A 20,185-nucleotide genomic window follows, 5' to 3' on the forward strand; every position below is an offset into this window, starting at 1 on the left:
CAAAATGCAAATGCTCAATTCCTAAATTAAGAATGGTTTTTCTAGCCCAGGCCAGTTGGCTCAGTGGTAGAGTGTCGGCCCAGTATGTTGTGGATGTCCTGGGTTCGATTCCCAGTCAGGGCACACAGGAGAAGTGACCATCTGCTTCTTCCCCTTGCCCCTTCCTTTCTTTCTCTTTTTATCTCTCTCTTTCTCTCTCTCTCTCTTCCCCTTCTGCAGCCATGGCTTGATTGACTGGAGTGAGTTGGCCCCTGTTGAGGTTGGCCATGGGCTCCACCTCAGGAACTTAAAAAACAAACAAACAAAAAAAAACCCAGCTCCAGCTGCAACAGAGCAGCAGCCCCAGATAGGTAGAGCATTCCTCCCTAGTAGACTTGCCAGGTGGATCCCGGTTGGGGCACACATGCAGGAGTCTTTCTGCCTCCCCTCCGCTCACTAGAATGGGGTGGAGTGATTTTTCTAATTGCTGTTTTCCTAAAGCTTAATATGAAAACAAACAGGAATTAAATATGAGATATAGTATAATGTGGATTATTGCCATCTGCCTCATGCCATTAAATTTGTTATGTGTAAGATTTACTGGGGAAGTGAGTTGGTGCCTACCAGACAAGCTCTCCAAACAGTGGTCATTTTTACATTCTCTTCAGTTGAGCAATGCCAAATACTAATTGCATGTGAGCTACGTGAAAAAGTCTCTCATATATAAAAACACAAAGTCTCTGTCTCCTTTTTCCAGAGCTGATGAGGGCAGAATGGGGGGAATAAATTCAGTCTTAAGAATTACTCTGAGGTTTAGGTCCCAGCTCTAGATAACATGGTGGGTTTGGATGATGCTTTCCACTTCTGTGGGACTGTATTTCTGCATTTATGAAATGAAGGGAGGAGACAGTTCTTCCATATAATGTTGTAGTCAATATTAAGCATAAATGTTTATTTTTCATGATTTAATTATTTAATTTATGATTGTAAGGTACCTATAACACTTATTTGCATGTTTACTTGTTTTGCTTGTACACTCTGAAGTTGATTTAAAAAGCACAATTTTGTTTTCTTCAATTCATTTTTAGTGCCCTACAGTGTTGATAGTACAGGGTTGGAACGTTTCCCATTTCATGTTTTCAGAATGCAGTTCATTAAAAAAGTGATGCAAGTCTCGCAGAGGAAGAATTACTTCTATCAGGGTAATTTTTTTATAACATCCTGAGGTTTATCACACTGTGTTGCTGATTATATCAATAGTAAAATCCTCTAAACAAAGACATTGGTTGAATGAAAGTTTTTTTTGTGTGTTTTTTTTTTATCAGAAACATAAAAAGCTTTGTGGTTCCCATCCATTGGTATATAATTGTTATTATTGGTTTCTAAAGTATGAAAATGTTTGCCTGATAAACTAATGCAGCAGTTTGGGGTTTCAAGAGGAATTCATAGTTTTAATCCACTAGACTAGGGGAACTGGATTGCATACCTTTTGTTATCAATTATATTTAGCTCTTTTCTGTAGTTTAATTCCAACTTATATAGGACCATACACATTAATTCCTGTAGAATAAACATGCCACCAGTCTAAAATTGATAGTAGTAACACCCATGACAAATTGAGCTTTTAATAAGAGTTGTTATTATCTTCTACCAACAGTAGAGTAATTTTCTTCTAATAACATGGTTCATTAGAATCTAGGGACAGAAAAACCAGATTAAAATTATAAACACCTCTACTCCTTTTGTAGAATTTTTCTTTAAAATATATTTTGTACATATTTTTATCTTTCTGAAAGTATAACACATTTATTTTTACTTTAAAAGTAGCACAGACTCGCCTGACCAGGCGGTGACGCAGTGGACAGAGCATCAGACTGGGATGCGGAGGACCCAGGTTTCGAGACCCCGAGGTCACCAGCTTGAGCTCAGGCTCATCTGGCTTGGCAATAAAAAAAAGCTCACCAGTTGGACCCAAGGTTGCTGGCTCGAGCAAGGGATTACTCGGTCTGCTGAAGGCCCATGGTCAAGGCACATATGAGAAAGCAATCAATGAACAACTAAGGTGTTGCAACGAAAAACTGATGATTGATGCTTCTCATCTCCCTCTGTTCCTGTCTGTCTGTCCCTATCTATCCCTCTCTCTGACTCTCTCTCTGTCCCTTTAAAAAAAGAAATAAATAAAAGAAAAGTAGCACAGACTCACTGTAGAAAATATAGAAAGCATAGGAAAAAGCACAAAAGGAAATAGAGAACACCCACATGTTCACCAAATGCAGAAACCGTTATTAATATTCTGGAGTAGTTTTGCTAGCCATTTTTCTAGATTTTATATATAAATAAAATGTTTTGGTAGGACAAATTTAAGTTCATTCTTTATAACCAGTTTTGTATACTAACAATATTATATGGATAATATTTTCCAATGCAGTTGAATACTGTTTTTCAAACTTGTCTGATCATTGGAATCCCATGTGATGCCTTTTTTTTTTTTTAAGTGAGAGGAGCAGAGATAGACTCCTGCATGTGCCCTAACCAGGATCCACTGGGCAACCCCCCCCCGGGGGTCCACACTCTGCCCATCTGGGGCCATGCTCATGACTTATTTTTAGCACCTGAAGCAGAGGCTCCACCGGGGCCATACTCAGCACCCAGGGTCAACCCTAAGTTCTCTAAAGTACTGTTTGCTTGGTATTGAGGTGGTGGAAAAAATAAAAAAATATATAAATACATTTACATATATATATACACACATGTATGTGTGTGTGTGTGTGTGTGTATATATATATATATATAATTTTGCTAACAGAATGACCATCTTTTTAAAAGCTTCTTTACAGTGCCAACACTTGAAATTTTACAATATATAACACTATCAAGTCAATATGTTATACATCTGAAACTAATATAATGTTATTTGCCAGTTGTATCTCAATAAATTTTGGTTATCTCAGTCTTTCCAAGGTCAGGTTTTCTTGACTCTGAAACTTGATGTATGTCACTACTGTAATATATTTATATTATTATAAACAATAACTTTTAATAGTAAACATTTTGTGAAATCAAAAGCAAGGTTTATCTGGTAGCAGAGAAAATTAACCTGATGCATATTTTGAAATATATAACTAACACAGAGCACTGATTCAGACACTGAAGTGAGACTGTGGCCTGAGGTAAATGAACTTTTTTATATCTATAAGGCATGTTTATCTCTTAAGTGAAACTTTTAATATTTTAAATTATCAGTCATTGAATAACAATAATAATTTAAAACCAAAATAACAAAAATATTTAACCATAAGGTAGGAAAGATAAGCTATAACAGTTACCTCTTTTTTTTATAATTTAAAAATGTGAAAATGGTTTTGAATTGTTATTGATACTTTTACAAAGAATGGTGGATAAAATTGGATCTCATCACTAGCATTGATATTGAAGTCAATGCATTTAAAAAAAATAATTAATGGCTTTATTTTTTTTTATTACAGATTTAGACTTACAGAATAATTTGGCAGATTGTACCTAAGAATTCCATGTACCCAGCCTACGTCAGTGTTGCGTAGTTTCTTATATTATTACAGTCTTGTATTAGCGTAGCACATTTGTTACATTTAATGACTTAGAACCTACATTGGTACATTATTATTAAGTAGAGCCCATAGTTTACCTTAAGGCTCATTCTTTGTGTGGTCCAGTTGCGTGGGTTTTGACAAATGCGTAGTGACAGGTAAACACCATTGCAGGGACATACAGAAGAGTTCACTGCTCTGAATACCCCCCGTGTTTCACGTGTTCATCCCACCCTCTCCCCCAGGCCCCTGGCAACCACTGATCTTTGTATAAAATGTCTTTATAGTTTCGCCTTTCCAAAATGTCATGTAGTTGAAAACATAAAATTTATTTTTCGGACATCTGTGCATGTTGTGTAAGGTTCAGGTTGATAGCAGTTGTAAGAAAATAGGAACGAAACCAACTTTCTAGACTTCTTTTTTGACATTTGTTGTAGTGTTATTACTTATTTATCTCATTTGACCAGGTGAATAGGATTTAAGTGCTTTAATATCTTGAGCACAGTTTTCTTATCTAGCAAGTGTGATTCAGTATTCACCATTATATTATAATATTATTTATTTGTTAAATATTTGTATATTTACATATAAACACATTATGTTCATGTCAAAACACATTTGTCAGTATTTTTATGTGTTGGAAATGTCTGCTATTAATTTTAGAAATGCATAAACAGAATCCCCTCTATTCACCATCATATAAGAGAGTCTTTCTCGCCTCATACTACCCTACACACATGTGCCAAACCAGTTTCAGATTTGCAGTCAGCTGTTAGCATAGATTCTGATTGCTTTGCAAATATTATTCAGAAAATTCCTGGGAAATAAATAGATAATGGAAAAACATAATAACTAGGAAATAAGGAGAATTTGGAATAAATTTATATATGTGGATCGAATCTTTTTTTAAGACTAGAATTTTTAGTTCACTTGTGAAAGCTTAAAAGCATTAATATAAAAGTGTAAAGAGTCCATTATGCTATGTATATGTTCTGAGTTTTCTCAAGGAATTAGACATTTCTTAAACTAACACTTGAGAGATTGATATGAAGCAATTATTAAATATTTATTCAAATAACTTCCCCTTACATGCAGTAGATAACTCATTCAATGCTTTTGAAACCGAGCTCCAGATTGGCAATGTAGGCTATTTCTACTTGCTTCCTTTTATTTATTCATCTATACTCCTAGATGATAACTCCTAGATGAACTACGGTTTATCTCTTGTTCTTTCTCTCATTCCTTAGTATACTTGGCTTTAATTTTTTTTTTTTTTGGTCAGTTTTATAAATTCACACTTATACAACACTTGTTTTTTGGTTTTTTTTTAAATTTTTATTTATTTATTTATTTTTTAGAGAGGAGAGGGAGAGACAGAGAGAGAGAAGGGGGGAGGAGCTGGAAGCATCAACTCCCATATGTGCCTTGACCAGGCAAGCCCAGGGTTTCGAACTGGCGACCTCAGCGTTTCCAGGTCGATGCTTTATCCACTGCGCCACCACAGGTCAGGCCTGGTGCTTGAATCTTTATAATTTCACTTACTAATGAGGGAAAGGAAGGCATGAAAGCTAAGGTATATACCTAGTATGCATTTCTTGTAAAAAAGGAATTCAGTTTTTTAATTAAAATGTACTTCCATTTAAAATAATGCCATATAAACAATGATTTCAAAATTCATCTGTGCATGCACAATAATAGCCCAGAGACTTTTGAAGGGAACTCCTCTTTTGATTGGGATATTACCCACCAGATATTAAAAAATAAAAATAAAGTAAATGATGTTATAACTTAAATGCTCAAATGTTTACCAGATACAGAATCATAGATTCAGTTTATTTCCTTTTTTTAGTGAGATGCACAATAAGTTTCTTTAATCACTTTCCATAAAAATTACACGTTCAGTTAATTATCAAATCAGAAGGTGAAACTTGTATAAACTAGTTTTCTACTGAGAATCTATCTCATGATAAGACTATTAAAAAATGGCCAGCCAACAGCCCGTTACAATTATTTTAATATATTTATATATTGTTATAATGGATGCATACTGAACTATGGATTGATATATGCTATTTATATTGTGGAATTAAGAAATTAGGCCAATTCATTAAAGTGTGTATTCCATCAACTGTTATGTAATCGTTTTATGGAGCAATCTAATTAAGCTAAGAAATACAGGAACAAAATAGTTTCAGATGACTTTCCTCTAAAGTTTAAGAGAAAATGTGTTTATTTAAAAATAACATGTAGATACACCAAGTCCTCACAATATCCTGACTTGTTCAGCCACTTTTGTAATATATACCTGTCTGGTTGTTTATACGTTGTATCTCTGTGTGGCTGAGTGATGCGATCTTGTACCAGGATAGATGTTATGCTAAGGTCAGTAAGTGAGGTCACTCCTGAGAGTTATAGTCATAGTTTAGGTTGTGTTTAGAATTTTTAGTTCTAGAAGAGGAAACTCGGGTGCTTTTCTCCTGCAGTTCTCATTATTACTTAAAAGCACTTAATAACCTTAATTCAGTCTATACAACAATTGTATGAGTTTGGAATTAATATTACTCTTTTTTAGGTGGATAAATTCAAACCTAAAGAATTTTTTAAACAAAGACAGAGAGTCAGAGAGAGGGATAGACAGGGACAGACAGATAGGAACAGAGAGATGAGAAGCATCAATCATTAGTTTTTCCTTGCGCATTGCAACACCTTAATTGTTCATTGATTGCTTTCTCATACGTGCCTTGACTGCGGGCCTTCAGCAGACTGAGTAACCTCTTGCTTAAGTCAGTGACCTTGGGCTCAAGCTGGTGAGCTTTTGCTCAAACCAGATGAACCCTCGCTCAACCCAGTCCGACGCTCTATCCACTGCGCCACCGCCTGGTCAGGCAAACCTAGAGAATTTTAATGATGATACCAAGGTTGCACAGTAAATTAATGAATTTAAGTCTTTTGTGTCCAAGTCAAAGTCTCTTTCCATAATGACCACACATCAGGCTATAAAGCTAAGATTCTTAGAATAGCTCAGTCAGGACCTATGTAATGTTAGGCAAGCCACCTTACAATCTTTTCAAAAGACTGCCATGAGATTATATCTCAAGATTTTATAGATAATATTAAACATAATTTTTTTAAATGCTAGCTGGCTGGCTGAATAGATGAATAGATAAAAGGATAGATAGTTGGAGGCAGTGTGTGTGCATGTGTGCGTGTGTTTGCACATGTGTGCATGCTTTATGCCACTTCTCTACCAATCCCTGGTGCCATCAAAGTCAAAACAAGCAGCTTATAAATCTTGGCTAACATTTAACAGAATATTGTCCAAGTAGTCCTCAACCATGACTATACATAAGAACTTCAGAAAGGCTTTCCAAAGATAGGGCAGTGTGCAGACATTTTTTCCCTTTTTAAGATCTCCTTGTGATTAAAATCTATGACCAGTGTTAAAATGCTTTTTATTTAACTGATAGTAATGGCTGATGTGGGAGACATATTTAATACTCTGAGTACTAACATACTGAAAGTTCTAGATTCATTTTGCATTCATTCAACAAAATGCCAAAAGGTAGAGTTACATTTTAAAAATGTTTGTTCAGGAAAATGATTATGTGATCAGAAAAGCTCCCATGTAATCCCCAGATCACTGAGAGGAATCTGTTCACTAGAATATTATGTATCATATTTATATTATGAATAAAAGTGGCTTTAAGACTTTTAAAAAGCCTGACCAGGCGGTGGCACAGTGGATAGAGCGTCGGACTGGGACATGGAGGACCCAAGTTCAAGACCCCGAGGTCGCCAGCTTGAGCGTGGGCTCTTCTGGTTTGAGCAAGGCTCACCAGCTTGAGCCCAAGGTCGCTGGCTCAAGCAAGGGGTCACTCGGTCTGCTGTAGCCCCCTGCTCAAGGCACATATGAGAAATCAATCAATGAACAACTAAGGAGCCACAACGAAGAATTGATGTTTCTCATCTCTGTCTGTCTGTCCCTCTCTCTGACTCTGTCTCTGCCAAAAAGAAAAAAAAAAAAAAGACTTCTGAAGAAAGTGATAATGTGGCAAAATAATCTGTTTATACTTATCTTTAGCTTTTCACAACACTTTTGTGTGTATTTATGCAATTATTTCTTAAGACAATTTTTTTTTTTAATTACTTGTTGCCTGACCTGTGGTGGTACAGTGGATTAAAGCGTTGACCTGGAGTGCTTGAGGTTGCCAGTTTGAGACCCTGGGCTTGTCTGGTCAAGGCATATATGGGAAGCAACTATATGAGTTGATGCTTTCCACTTCTTTTCCCTCTTTCTCTTCTCCCTCCCTCTCTTTCTCCTCTCTCTAAAAATCAGTAACCAAAATTTAAAAAAAAAAAATTCTTGTGTACTTTTTCAAGTGATATCATATAATCTTTTGGAAAATGAAATTACTCTCATTCTTTTTGACTAAAATCCATTATTTCCTTACAATAATTTTGCCTTTAGAAAGAGTGAGATTCTTTTAGTGTTTTAAAAAATTTTTTTGTTTAAAGGGTGATGAACAGCAAAAAGTCGGCTTTCCTAGGCAAAACTCTTGATGGTCTTTTTAAAAAACAAACAAACAAACAAACAAGAGAAACAACAACACTTGGTCGCCCCAATGTGTAGTCCATCAGTGTTGTATCAAGAATTGCACAGTTAGTGCCCTGGCCAGATGGCTCAGTTACTTAGAGTGTCATCCCAAAATGCAGTGGGCTCCTCTGGTTTGTGGGTTCAATCTCCAGCCAGGGCACACACAGTGACAGATCAGTGTTTCTCTCTCTCTCTCTCTCCCTACCCTCCCTTCCTCACTTTCTAAAATCAATCAATAAATTTTAAAAACCTATTAAAAAAAGAATTGCACACGTAGTAACAAAGGGCATAATTTGACCGTTTACAGAAGTTTCTCTTCCTCATTGTGCTTACAACTTCTAACTTTTCCCTGTTATTTCTGGCCCTTGCAGTGTCCCTGCCGCTTGGTTTTCTGATAACACACCCATATCTTCTCTCACTTTCTCATACGCATACTTTCTCATACGCATAATCCTCTTATTTAACTTCCAGCTGCTCTGTGTACCTCCCTTTGGTGTTTTCCCTTGGCTTCTCTCAGCTTTCATTTTCTTTAGCTTGTCTCCTGTGCTTCCATCACCTCACTGTGGCTACACATTTGTGGATTCAAACCTCAGAACCCATACATGTCGATGTCACACTTTCTGAAAGTAAAGGAATAATTTCCTAGTGCTGATTTCAGGACCGAGCCTTTCAGGTCTTTTCTCTTTCCTGAAAGGAAAAGCAAGAGGACACCACAGCTGTTTTGAAACCATAGTCCTATAGCACTGCTGGCTTTACCTATATGTGTGCGCAGCCTAAAGCTGGGATTATGGTGGCTTTCCCGCTCACATATGATCACAGTAGAAATGATTAGTATGGAATGTGAGGAGATGATATTATGTCAGCACTGCAAACGGATGAATGATACAATAAGGATTTTGTCTTCTGTATACTGATGAGGTGTTATTTTGGGCCATCCTGGCTGTATTTCAACTGCTACATATGTAAAAGGAGCCAGCATGTGCCTCTCTGATGTTTATGCTTATCTATTCATGCATAATGTGTTCAAGGTTTCAAATGAGATCATCTGTTCACAGGTTTGGTTTAGTCTTCCTCATTTTTATGAGTATTTTGTATGTTTTGGTGTGAGTTCATGCGAAGCTATGTAATTTTCAAGTGTTTGAAAGCTCCTAGGGACTGCTAATGTTCAGTCTTCGTAGCTTTCCAGTATATATATACAACAGCATTATTCAGAGGAACACTCTCTTGTAAAACCGCTTCAGGAGTAAATATTTTTCTTAGTGAGGAACTAAGCAGATACCTTAGGAAGCTGGACTCCTATTCATAATCTATGAAATTCTATGCAGGTTGAAAAGCTCAGTGAAGCTTGATACCTCAGAAGCTATCTCTTTAAAAATGTGTTCTGTATTGTTATAATCTGCTAAAGTAGTCTTTTGTTTACATTATAAAATGTTTCCCCATTGATGACTTACTTCTCAGCTCTTGGTTTGTAAACCTAGATAATAAACTTGTGTCTAAGTAGAGAGTAAGAAAGAAATTTTTGTGATGAAAGTAGTCATTACTTTCAATATTAGCATTTTGGATATGTGTAATACAGTAAAAAGAGAGAAATTAAGACTATATCTAAAATCAAACTGATAACTTAGGCTTATTGACATATTTTATAATTTTAGTGACAAACCAGTTGAGATATTTTATGAAAGCAGATTTTCATAAAATGACAAAGAATTTCTTGCATTTCTATACTAATGAGAAAGAGCTTATAAATGTTCTACAAAGAAATTAGATGATAATGCTGGGAACCAATTAAAATAATATTCTAGTTAGAAGACTGGATACTGATAACAGCTTTTTATATAAAATTGTTTATGGTGTTTATGGTATTTATTTTTTTCTTTTGTTTCTTAATATCTGAGATTTTAAAACTTATTTTTTAATTTCAGCACCTAAATGAAATCTTATTTAGAATTTCATGCGGAGTTATTTTGGAAGATTCATTTTTGTATTTTCTGATTTTATCTTTTCGTGGGTCAGTAATCATGTTATCTTAGAAGCAGAAAAGCAATAAAACATCAACTCATTTCACTTTTTAGTTGATGTGGTACCACTGTTGACTTATTTTCTTTCTTTTCTCGTTGTTGCAGGTTAAAATTCCCTTATACTACTGCCTATTGTATGTTCTAAATGGAGCTATAATTCATATTTTGTAAAGAACAGATTTAAGAAACCCGTTTTGTTCCTTTAAGTGTATGCTCAAGTTTTGAGGGGGAATAGAAAACCAAAATCTTTTATTAAACAAAGAATGAAATGTACCAATATAACATCATTTTAGGCATTGTTGTTCTGATGTCATAATGAAGCTGAAAAAAAGGTTTTGGTTTTCATATAATAGAATGATCATGTCTGTTACCCTGGTCAAATTAGATAGAACCAAAATGCTCTGTTACCATCTAACCCAGGGGTCCCCAAACTACGGCCCGCGGGCCGCATGCGACCCCCTGAGGCCATTTATCTGGCCCCCACCGCACTTCCGGAAGGGGCACCTCTTTCATTGGTGGTCAGCGAGAAATGAAATACTGGTCAGTTTGTTGATTTAAATTTACTTGTTCTTTATTTTAAATATTGTATTTGTTCCCATTTTGTTTTTTTACTTTAAAATAAGATATGTGCAGTGTGCATAGGGATTTGTTCATAGTTTTTTTTATAGTCAGGCCCTACAACGGTATGAGGGACAGTGAACTGGCCCCCTGTGTAAAAAGTTTGGGGACCCCTGATCTAACCTCTCCGTTAAGGCTGATACGTGCTCAGTGAACTCTTGAGCCGTTACAGGCCTCAGAAGTAGACATCCAATAAATATTTGTTGAATTCATGAGTGAATAAGTGTAAGAATAAATTATATTAATGCCCAGTAATAAAATGTTGGTTCCATTATTCTGGGTAGAAGCTTAAAGTCTTTCATTATTATTATTATTATTATTATTATTTTGTTCATCAAAACTTTAAAGCATGGAATTGAATGTGGTCAAAATTACTGTCATTAAGTTAAACAAAGCAATCATAGACAATTTAAAATTTCCAGAAAATATTTTTCCTGAAGTTACTATTTCTTAAAAAGTACATTGTAGAAGCTCTGTATGTTATTTTAAGAAATGAATGTTGTCATCACTGTGACTAAGAGTTGAGATCTAATTAAGTTGTTAGAAATGGTTTGTATTGAATAATGGTAGGTGGGTGTAGGGGTTGGAGAAGTTTGTCTCCTTTTTTGATGCTTAGGAGAATTGGACGGTAGCTTTTTCACCAAATACGAAATGATGTTGAAGGTTATCTAGTCAGAATTCTTGTTAGTTTACAGTTCAGGAACCTGAGGCTCATAAATGAAGGATGAGTCAAATCAGCAAAATGAATGTTTTTAATTAAATAGGTTGCATTTATACACTTTTAAGTAGATAATGCTTTACATACTGAACTTTTGTACTTTTTTACTCTCAACTTTAAGCATGATGCTTGTCACAGAGCAATCCTGGAAATATTTGGGGGACAGATTAATGTCTCATAGCAATAAGAGAAAAATTAATAAGCACTCTGGTAATGACTCTTGACTCTTTTAGAATGTGTGAGTAACAAAGATAATTGTGTTCCCTTTTTTTCCCTACAGTCTCCAAACGTCCACAACTACCCCGATATGGAAGCTGTTCCCCTGTTGCTGAATAATGTGAAAGGGGAGCCCCCCGAGGACTCATTATCTGTAGATCACTTCCAAACACAAACTGAGCCAGTGGACTTGTCTATCAACAAAGCCAGGACATCGCCCACAGCCGTTTCCTCCTCCCCAGTGTCCATGACAGCGTCTGCCTCCTCACCTTCTTCAACTTCAACCTCTTCCTCATCTTCTAGTCGTGCAGCCTCGTCCCCAACTGTTATAACATCAGTGTCTTCAGCATCATCTTCGTCAACAGTGTTAACTCCAGGACCCCTTGTTGCCTCTGCATCCGGTGTGGGAGGCCAGCAGTTTTTGCACATTATCCATCCTGTACCACCTTCAAGCCCCATGAATTTACAGTCTAACAAACTGAGTCACGTTCACCGCATCCCCGTGGTGGTACAATCGGTGCCTGTTGTCTACACAGCCGTGCGGTCACCCGGAAATGTGAACAACACTATTGTAGTGCCGCTTTTGGAGGATGGGAGAAGTCATGGCAAAGGTAAGGGACCCAAGCGAAGCCTTGATTTATGCAGCACTAGAGGTAACTGTTCTTTCATTCAGCGAGCAAACCCTAAATCATATACAAATACACTACATCCAAACAAGTTCTCTGCACAACACAGAGCTATTGAAAGTAGGAACTAAACTCAAATTAGTCTATATTTTATGTATCAAGTCATTTAATGTCAGAAGTCAAATACCTCACAGTTTGCAAAATAACATTTACCTTCAAATATACAGATGGGAAGGGCAATCTATAGTTCATATAATTGCTTGTAAGTATAAACACATGAATCCCTTACAGAAATTATCCATTATGAAATTTTAAATAGTGCATCAGGATGTTTCCTCTTGCAGTTGTTCAGATTGGAACTTATTTGGATGATAACAATACAGAATGCCATGAAGTTGTAATGCTTGGAATTTCATCATTTGCTTTTAAGTAACTTATAAATTAAGTGACCATTAAAAGAATTTTAAAGTTAAGTGTTTGGATAAAAATATATCAGGTAGCATGAGCTCTTATCTTTTTGTAAGTCTTAAGTTATTTTCATATTAAATAGCAGGATGCTTAGTACGATGGAAATATTGCAACATGCAATATTAATATTCTTTTCTGGGTTTAGAAGGCAAAAAGATACTGTGCTGCATGACTATTTAATAATAGTTAATTAATTATATATGATAGTTTACAGCTGTTCTAGAAGTTATTTATTTACTTCTAAGCTCCTTTTCCCCTCAGTTTACTGAAGGAACTTGTTTGTAATAGCATGATGTTTTTGATATTTTTCTTCCCTTCCCATGAATCTATAAAGTAACCACTCCTTCTGTAGAAATGTAAAATGCCTATGATCCTTGATTCATTCCCTTTTAAACTGAATACATATGTATGTATTTTGTCTTCAGAACACAGAAATAATATGGATTAAGACTATGTTGTATTAACTTTTTGCTTTGAATACCATAATGTTGTTGAGGCCCATAATTAAAATATGATTGATGGACACTGCCTTCTCATAAAATGCTAGTAAGCACAGTTGTTTAGTTTCTTGTGTAAGGTCGACTTCAACGCATAGGCATAATATTTGATTGTGTACTTAGAGAAAGTTTTGCAAAGCTATACTACAATATTGTGCATTCACCTTTGGCAAGTCAGTGTTTATGAGTCATGCTATGAGGTTTTTTCACAGCACATGAAATAAATTTTACCTTTCCAGTTTTGCCAAGTGGAAAATCTCATGACTTGTAGCCATCAGAGGTTTCAGACTGGAATCTTGAGAGGTAGACACTGTGCTTACCTGACAGTTTCTCTTTTGTGCTATTACGGACAAAGGCCAGACTAGCCTTCATGAATATAGGGATAAGAGAAAGAGGGAGTATGGACTTTACTTGAGATAAACCCTCTTTGATACTAATAATCCAGCTGATCAAAATAAGCCAATAGATTTGAATAATAACAATGATGTGTAATCAGTTATTTATTTTTCTAATTATAGAATTTTTCCCCACTATATTCCACTTTGAACTTTATTTTCCCCCAACTTATTCCAAACCCATTAAAATTCTACTCTAATTTCTTCTATTTTTTAAATATAGTTTTTGTTTTTTTAATTTTTTAAATTACAGTTTACATTATTTTATATTAGTTTCAGGTGTACAGTGTAGTAATTATATAAATATTTTTTTTTAAGAACTAGGAATTAGCAAATAGCAATAATAGAACTTGGCCAGTTACATTATTTTATATATGTATGTATGTGTATGCTGTAGAATCCAGTCTTTGTATGATACCACGTAAGGGAAATGCTGCTTTTATTATAAAATTGATAAGGATTTTAACATTGTTCATGACTTATTTATAATTTTGATACACTAATGAAGAAAATAAAGAGATATATCTTTTATTTGCCATTATTTTTTTATGGGATAAATTATTTTTATTTACAGTGTTTATTAAGTATATTGCCAAAATTTAAATTTCTGGAAAATATATCTTTGCTGAAGAACTTCGTTAAAACTCAGGCTGTAATTTGTTCTCTACATGAATATATTTATTAGTTATATGTAGTATTTATTCTCAAACATTTTTTCATTTCAAAAATAAATATACAGTGTGTCCATCAAGTCGTGGTGCACTTTTGACCGGTCACAGGAAAGCAACAAAAGACGATAGAAATGTGAAATCTGCACCAAATAAAAGGAAAACTCTCCCAGTTTCATACCTATTCAGTGCAGTTCGATGTGGGCTCACACACAGATTTTTTAGGGCTCCTTAGGCAGCTATCCCGTATAGCCTCTACAGACTCGTCACTGACTGATGGCCTTTCAGAATGGGGTTTCTCCACCAAACTGCCGGTTTCCTTCAACTGCTTATCCCACCGAGTAATCTTATTCCTATGTGGTGGCGCTTCATTATAAACGTGCTGATATTCACGTTGCACTTTGGTCACGGTTTCGAGTTTAGCGAGCCACAGAACACACTGAACTTTCCTCTGTACCGTCCACATCTCGACTGGCATGGCCATGGGCTGCTCCGCTGTATACACGGTATGCACACATGCTGCCACATCATCCTACAGAAACTGGGAGGGTTTTCCTTTAATTTGGTGCAGATTTCTCATTTCTATCGTCTTTTGTTGCTTTCTTGTGACCAGTCAAAAGTGTACCATGACTTTACGGACACACTGTATAATCACACTTGGCTATGATGTTGGCATTAGGAGCATGTTTGAAATCACAAATGTATAAGTTAGAATTCTAATTCTCTCATTTACAGCTTTGGACTTGGGGAAGTTATTTAGCTCACTAATCTCTATTTTCTTCAGTAATAAAATGAGATTAAAAACATGATCAGTGTTTGATTAAGTAAGAGCTTATATATAAATGTCTAGCATTGATCAACTATCCATAAATGTTTTAGACTGGAATTATTTATAATAATTATACCCCCTGCAAAAAAAAAAATACATGTTCAGATTTTTTTCCTCTGTTTTGACAGACAGAAACTTGGAGGGAATAAAAACTTACTGAATTTAAAAATGAAAAACTGCTCCCAAACAGTTGGTACAGAAATGCCTCTCAAAGTTGTTACTCAACAGATTATAAGGGCTGAGAGTTTAATATGAGAAATTGTTTGGAAACATCCCATATTTTCTATTTTTATTAGTTTACATTAAGTTTTTATAATCACCATATTCTACAAATATTGCTGTAACATATAAGTTTTTTTATTGTCTAACTGATTAATTAGATGACAGTATAAGTGTATAGTGGAGGAGGTCTGCCTGCCTCACAGAAAGAATAAAGGAAAGGGCATTTTAGTAATTCTTCAAGTCTTTATTTTGCACATATGCAGCTGGGCACTGGGCCAGCGATGAAATGTCTGAGAGATAGAGGGAGCCCCTATTTTCATTCCCACTTAGGACTTGTAGTCTGGTTTGGATGAGTCAAAGAAAATGTGAAACAGGAGTTGGATTTTCAAAATGCTAGTAATAAAAATAGAAAACTAACTCATAGTGTAGATGATTATAATGGCTAATAACTTTTAAAGCTAGTCTCTGGTAAAGAAATAGATTACTGTATGTCACATTACACAAAGGACTGTCAATATAATACATCCATGTCTAATGATACTGTAGCATATAATGAATCATTTTTTCATTCAAGTACTTATTGAGCATGCATCATGCATCAGGCACTTTATTGGCACTAGGGATACAGTGTTGAACAAAACAGATGCTGTTTCTATCTGAGTTTTTATAGTCTATTAACAGATATCAGCATTTAACAAAAACACAAATAGCTAGTAATTGTAGACAGAGTTGGATGAAAACATAAGACTAGCCATGTATTTGCCCAGGCAGATAAAGAAAGTTGTGTTTGACAGAAGTATTTTTATGGAGAGTGTTGTATATGATTGGAAGACATGTTTTTACTGTGATGTTCGGGATGGGTCGTTGGGGTTTGGGGATGTAGTATAAAACTTCCACATGAGTGTGCTTGACTAACAGCAACAGGGTGCAAAACGAGGACAGAACCTGGGCCCAGCCAAGTAGTTCATATTGGTCTGAAAAAATGGCAAGTTGTTAGCTAGCCCAGGGTACCAGCATACCTCAGTTGGGCCTTAAAAGTAATGTGTGATATGAAGAAAAACGGCATGGTATTCTGGCAGGTACAGTAAACTAACACAATTAAGACTAGAGTTATGAGAGGGAGGATGTCAGAGAAAGTCTCCTGAGGAAGACATTTTTTTTTTTTGCTTGATACTAAAAGACCTAAGTAGCAGATAGCCCCTCAAAGCAACAGTGCTGAGAGGTAGGAGACTCCATATAGAAGGAACAGCCAGTAGACTGGTCTGGCCCGAGATTTTTTTTTTTTTTAATCAAGAAAGACAGGGACAGAGAGAGATAGAGACAGGCAGGCAGGAAGGGAAAGAGATGAGAGCATCAATTCTTTGTTGCAGCACCTTTGTTGTTCATTAATTGCTTTTTCATATGTGCCTTGACCAAGGGGCTCCATCAGAGCAGGTGACCCCTTGCTCAAGCCAGCAACCTTGGGTTCAAACCAGCGACCATGGGGTCATGTCTATGATCCCACGCTCAAGTCAGCGACCCGCACTCAAGCTGGTGCATCCACACTCAAGCTGGGTGAGCCTGCGCTCAAACAGGCAACCTCAGGGATTCAAACCTAGGTTCTCTGTGTCCCAGTCCAATACTCTATCCACTGCACCACTGCCTAGTCAGGCTGACCTGAGTTTTGTTACTAGGTAACCTGAGACATGTTCGTTATAAACAAGATCCTAAGGAATTATTGTACCTCATAAAAGAATTTCAGTCCAGCCTAGGAAAGTTTTTGGTAGATTTTATAGATTTTCATTATTATTTTTTTTTACAGATATTTAATAGTTGAAAGCACAGAAGGTCTTATATCACAAATAAAGTTGTTCTTGGTCTGTTACTATCTTGATAGAAGAGTAGAGGTGTTTAGGATTTCCTTTGCTCCCTCCTTTCCCTCCTTCCCTCCCTCCCTCCATCTGTCCTTTCCTTCTTCCCTCCCTCTCTCCCTCCCTCCCTCTCTTCCTCCCTCCCTTCCTTTCTTCCATTCTTTTCTTCTATCTGCTAGTGAGGTCAGAGAAAGTTGAAAAAAGAGAGTGCAAGTGATGAGTTTCAAGTAGGGAGCCATCAATTGTATCGAAAGGGGCCAGGTAAAATAAGGACAAAGAATTGATTATTTGGTAGGCGTAGAGTTCACTGGTGACACAGTGTGTCAGTAGAGCGGTGGGTACAAAGGACTGACTGAAGTGAGCTTTTGTTCAGATGAGAGGTGAGAAAAGGGAGACTGAAAGTCTAGACAGCTCTTTCGAATAGTTTTGCTGGAAAGAGTTGTAGAGAAATAAATGACAGCTGAGGAGACTTTAAAGTTCTCAAGGGAGGATTTTAAAAAGGGGAACAGTATAGCATATTTGTAATTCTGTCAAAAATAATTCAGTAGATAGGTGAAAATGGGTAATTCCAGAGAGGAAAGAGTTGTAGAAGCAAAGTCCTTAATTGGATGTTAGTTGCTTTTACTGCAGAAATAACCTGCATCTTGTAATAATTAACACAAATTCTAAAGTCATTTTATTAGACTGACAAAATTTTGAGGGAAATGAAAGAAAATGTGAAAATATAATCTACAATTGACAATGAAAAGCAAACAAATAAACATTTAGTAAAATTTTAGTGTCATTGGGAATTATAAAAATGATACCAGATTTAATATAAACATAAGATCAAACATTTCTCATTCATCACCTAGTAGAATATAGAGACTCATTCAAAACAAAAGATTAACCTAAAATAATTTGTATTTGCTATTTAAAAACACTTGAGTGTTAATCAATACTACATTTTGGAAATTCAGAATACTTAAAGGCGAATACCATAACAGTCTGAGAATCCAACTAAAGAGCTTTAAAAAATGAACTTCCATCCCCACTGCCATTACCTGAGCTGGGCCTCTCTCCGTGTAGTTGGAAGAATAGATATCATTACCTCCATGTCCAGAAAGGAACCTTGAACAAGGGTGTGACTGAGTGGTGGGTCTGGAACAGTCAAAACTGAAAAGTCTGGTGTAGCCAGGTGGCTATCTCACTGTTGCCCTGACCATGATCTCATTCTTTTCTATTAGTTTATGTAGCTGGTCTGTTATTTTCTCCCTTTCCCATTATTGGCTTCTCCTTAGCCACCCAAACCCATCACGTGACTGTTTGTCCACAGGGCTATAATGAACTAGATCACCAGGCAGGAAGGGCTCAGCCTCACTTCTTAGCAGCCACATTTTCTGTCGTGGAAGTGCATTCCCAGCAGCCCCGTCTACCAGAATTTTATAAAACACATTTATTGCATTAAGACCTTTCATTGTAATGGTGTCATACCCAAAAAACAACATACTATGGGTCATAAGTATATTATTCCTGACTTAAAACTTTTATGTGATTAGGTCCCTGAGTATAAATCACATTTTTTTTCCAGAATATCTGACAAGAACATTTTGATACTGCTGTCTGAAAACCAACCCCAGTTGGGCGTGTAATTTCTTTGGTCATCTCCTTTAAAAGAGTGTTGTTTTCTTATTATATTTAGATGAAGTGAAGAATCCTCTAAAAATAAACCTTATTTTCATAGCACTCATTCAGGATGAGTTTCAAAGGGATGTGGCCATAAAGAAAATTTGAAACACACCCTATTTCTTCCTACAAGCTGCTGCTTTTCTCAGCAGCCTGCAGGAAGAAGCCACAAGTGTATTTTTAGTCGTATGCCATTTATTTTTGTGAACGGAAATATGGTCATCACAGTGATTGCTGCAAAGCTGGTTGGACGTAGCTCCTGACCATTGAATACAATTCTACTTGTACTCCCATGAAACTCCCCATTTCAGATCCGTTTATTTTAACCATTTTTCTTCTGCTGTTAGCTTTCCCTCTTTGTGGTAATGATGTCTTATTTAAGATCACAGTTCATTTTGTCACTGGCTTGCTTCTTCTGTCTACCTTACACATGGTTGTCCTCTTTTAGTTCACCATTCACTGCAGTCCTGGTACCATCTGTCCATATGACCAGAATAGTCCGGGGCAGCTGACCGGTGCTTGTATGTACGGTTGTCTTTGCTTCTTGAGTGATTGAACGACCACAGCTTCTTTTGGTAATTTATTCTTATACTGTGCTCACATCTCATAACTACTAGATACAGATTTATATTTTAATTCTGAATCTGATGGTTATAGACAGACCCTTAGTTATATCCTTTAATTTTTTAAATGTTGCTTATTGGGAATTAGGACTGGAGAATTGCTGACTTGGGTTTCAAGCATTTAAATAGAGTCCTCCCAAATAGTACTGGCTTCTTATGCTCTCGTTTATCTGAAATACCTGTAGTCTGTTGATTCTTCCACTTCATCTGGCATAGACTGGGTGAATTCAAAGATTTGATAATAACTGACTCAGAGAGTAGACAGAAATTGCATTTTTTGTAAGAGAATTAGCAGAAAAGAAAAACCACTAGATAAACTCCTTGGGAACTGTACAATGTCAAGGAGTAAGTCTGATTGGCTTTCCCCCATGCAGTTCAATAGTAAATAAAAGTCCAAAGGCAAAAAGAAAAACGTGAACCAGAGGGGATCCACACTAAGAGAGGGAGAGATTTCATTCATAGGTAGATATTGAGGAAATGAAGATATAGACAAGAGACAAATCCATTTGTTAGGTAAAGTAGCTAAAGAAGAGGTTAACAGAGTGGATTTATGTTCACTCTGTTATAATATAATACCTGCCACATCATTTTTATTTGTTAGGACAAGTTTTTCCTATGGTAAAAAGATCTCAT

General features: G+C 36.1%; 1 protein-coding gene across 2 annotated transcripts in view; it reads left to right on the forward strand.

The window, feature by feature from the left end:
* Positions 1-20,185, forward strand: part of KLF12 (KLF transcription factor 12) — a 471,091-nt gene that overhangs the window by 291,736 nt on the left and 159,170 nt on the right. For both annotated transcript variants that reach the window (XM_066234031.1, XM_066234032.1), the window contains one exon: positions 11,774-12,320. In XM_066234031.1, the coding sequence (XP_066090128.1) occupies positions 11,774-12,320 (547 nt within the window). The remainder of the gene's footprint in view (positions 1-11,773; positions 12,321-20,185) is intronic.

This window comes from Saccopteryx bilineata, chromosome 6 (genome assembly GCF_036850765.1).
Source record: "Saccopteryx bilineata isolate mSacBil1 chromosome 6, mSacBil1_pri_phased_curated, whole genome shotgun sequence".
Taxonomy (NCBI): domain Eukaryota; kingdom Metazoa; phylum Chordata; class Mammalia; order Chiroptera; family Emballonuridae; genus Saccopteryx; species Saccopteryx bilineata.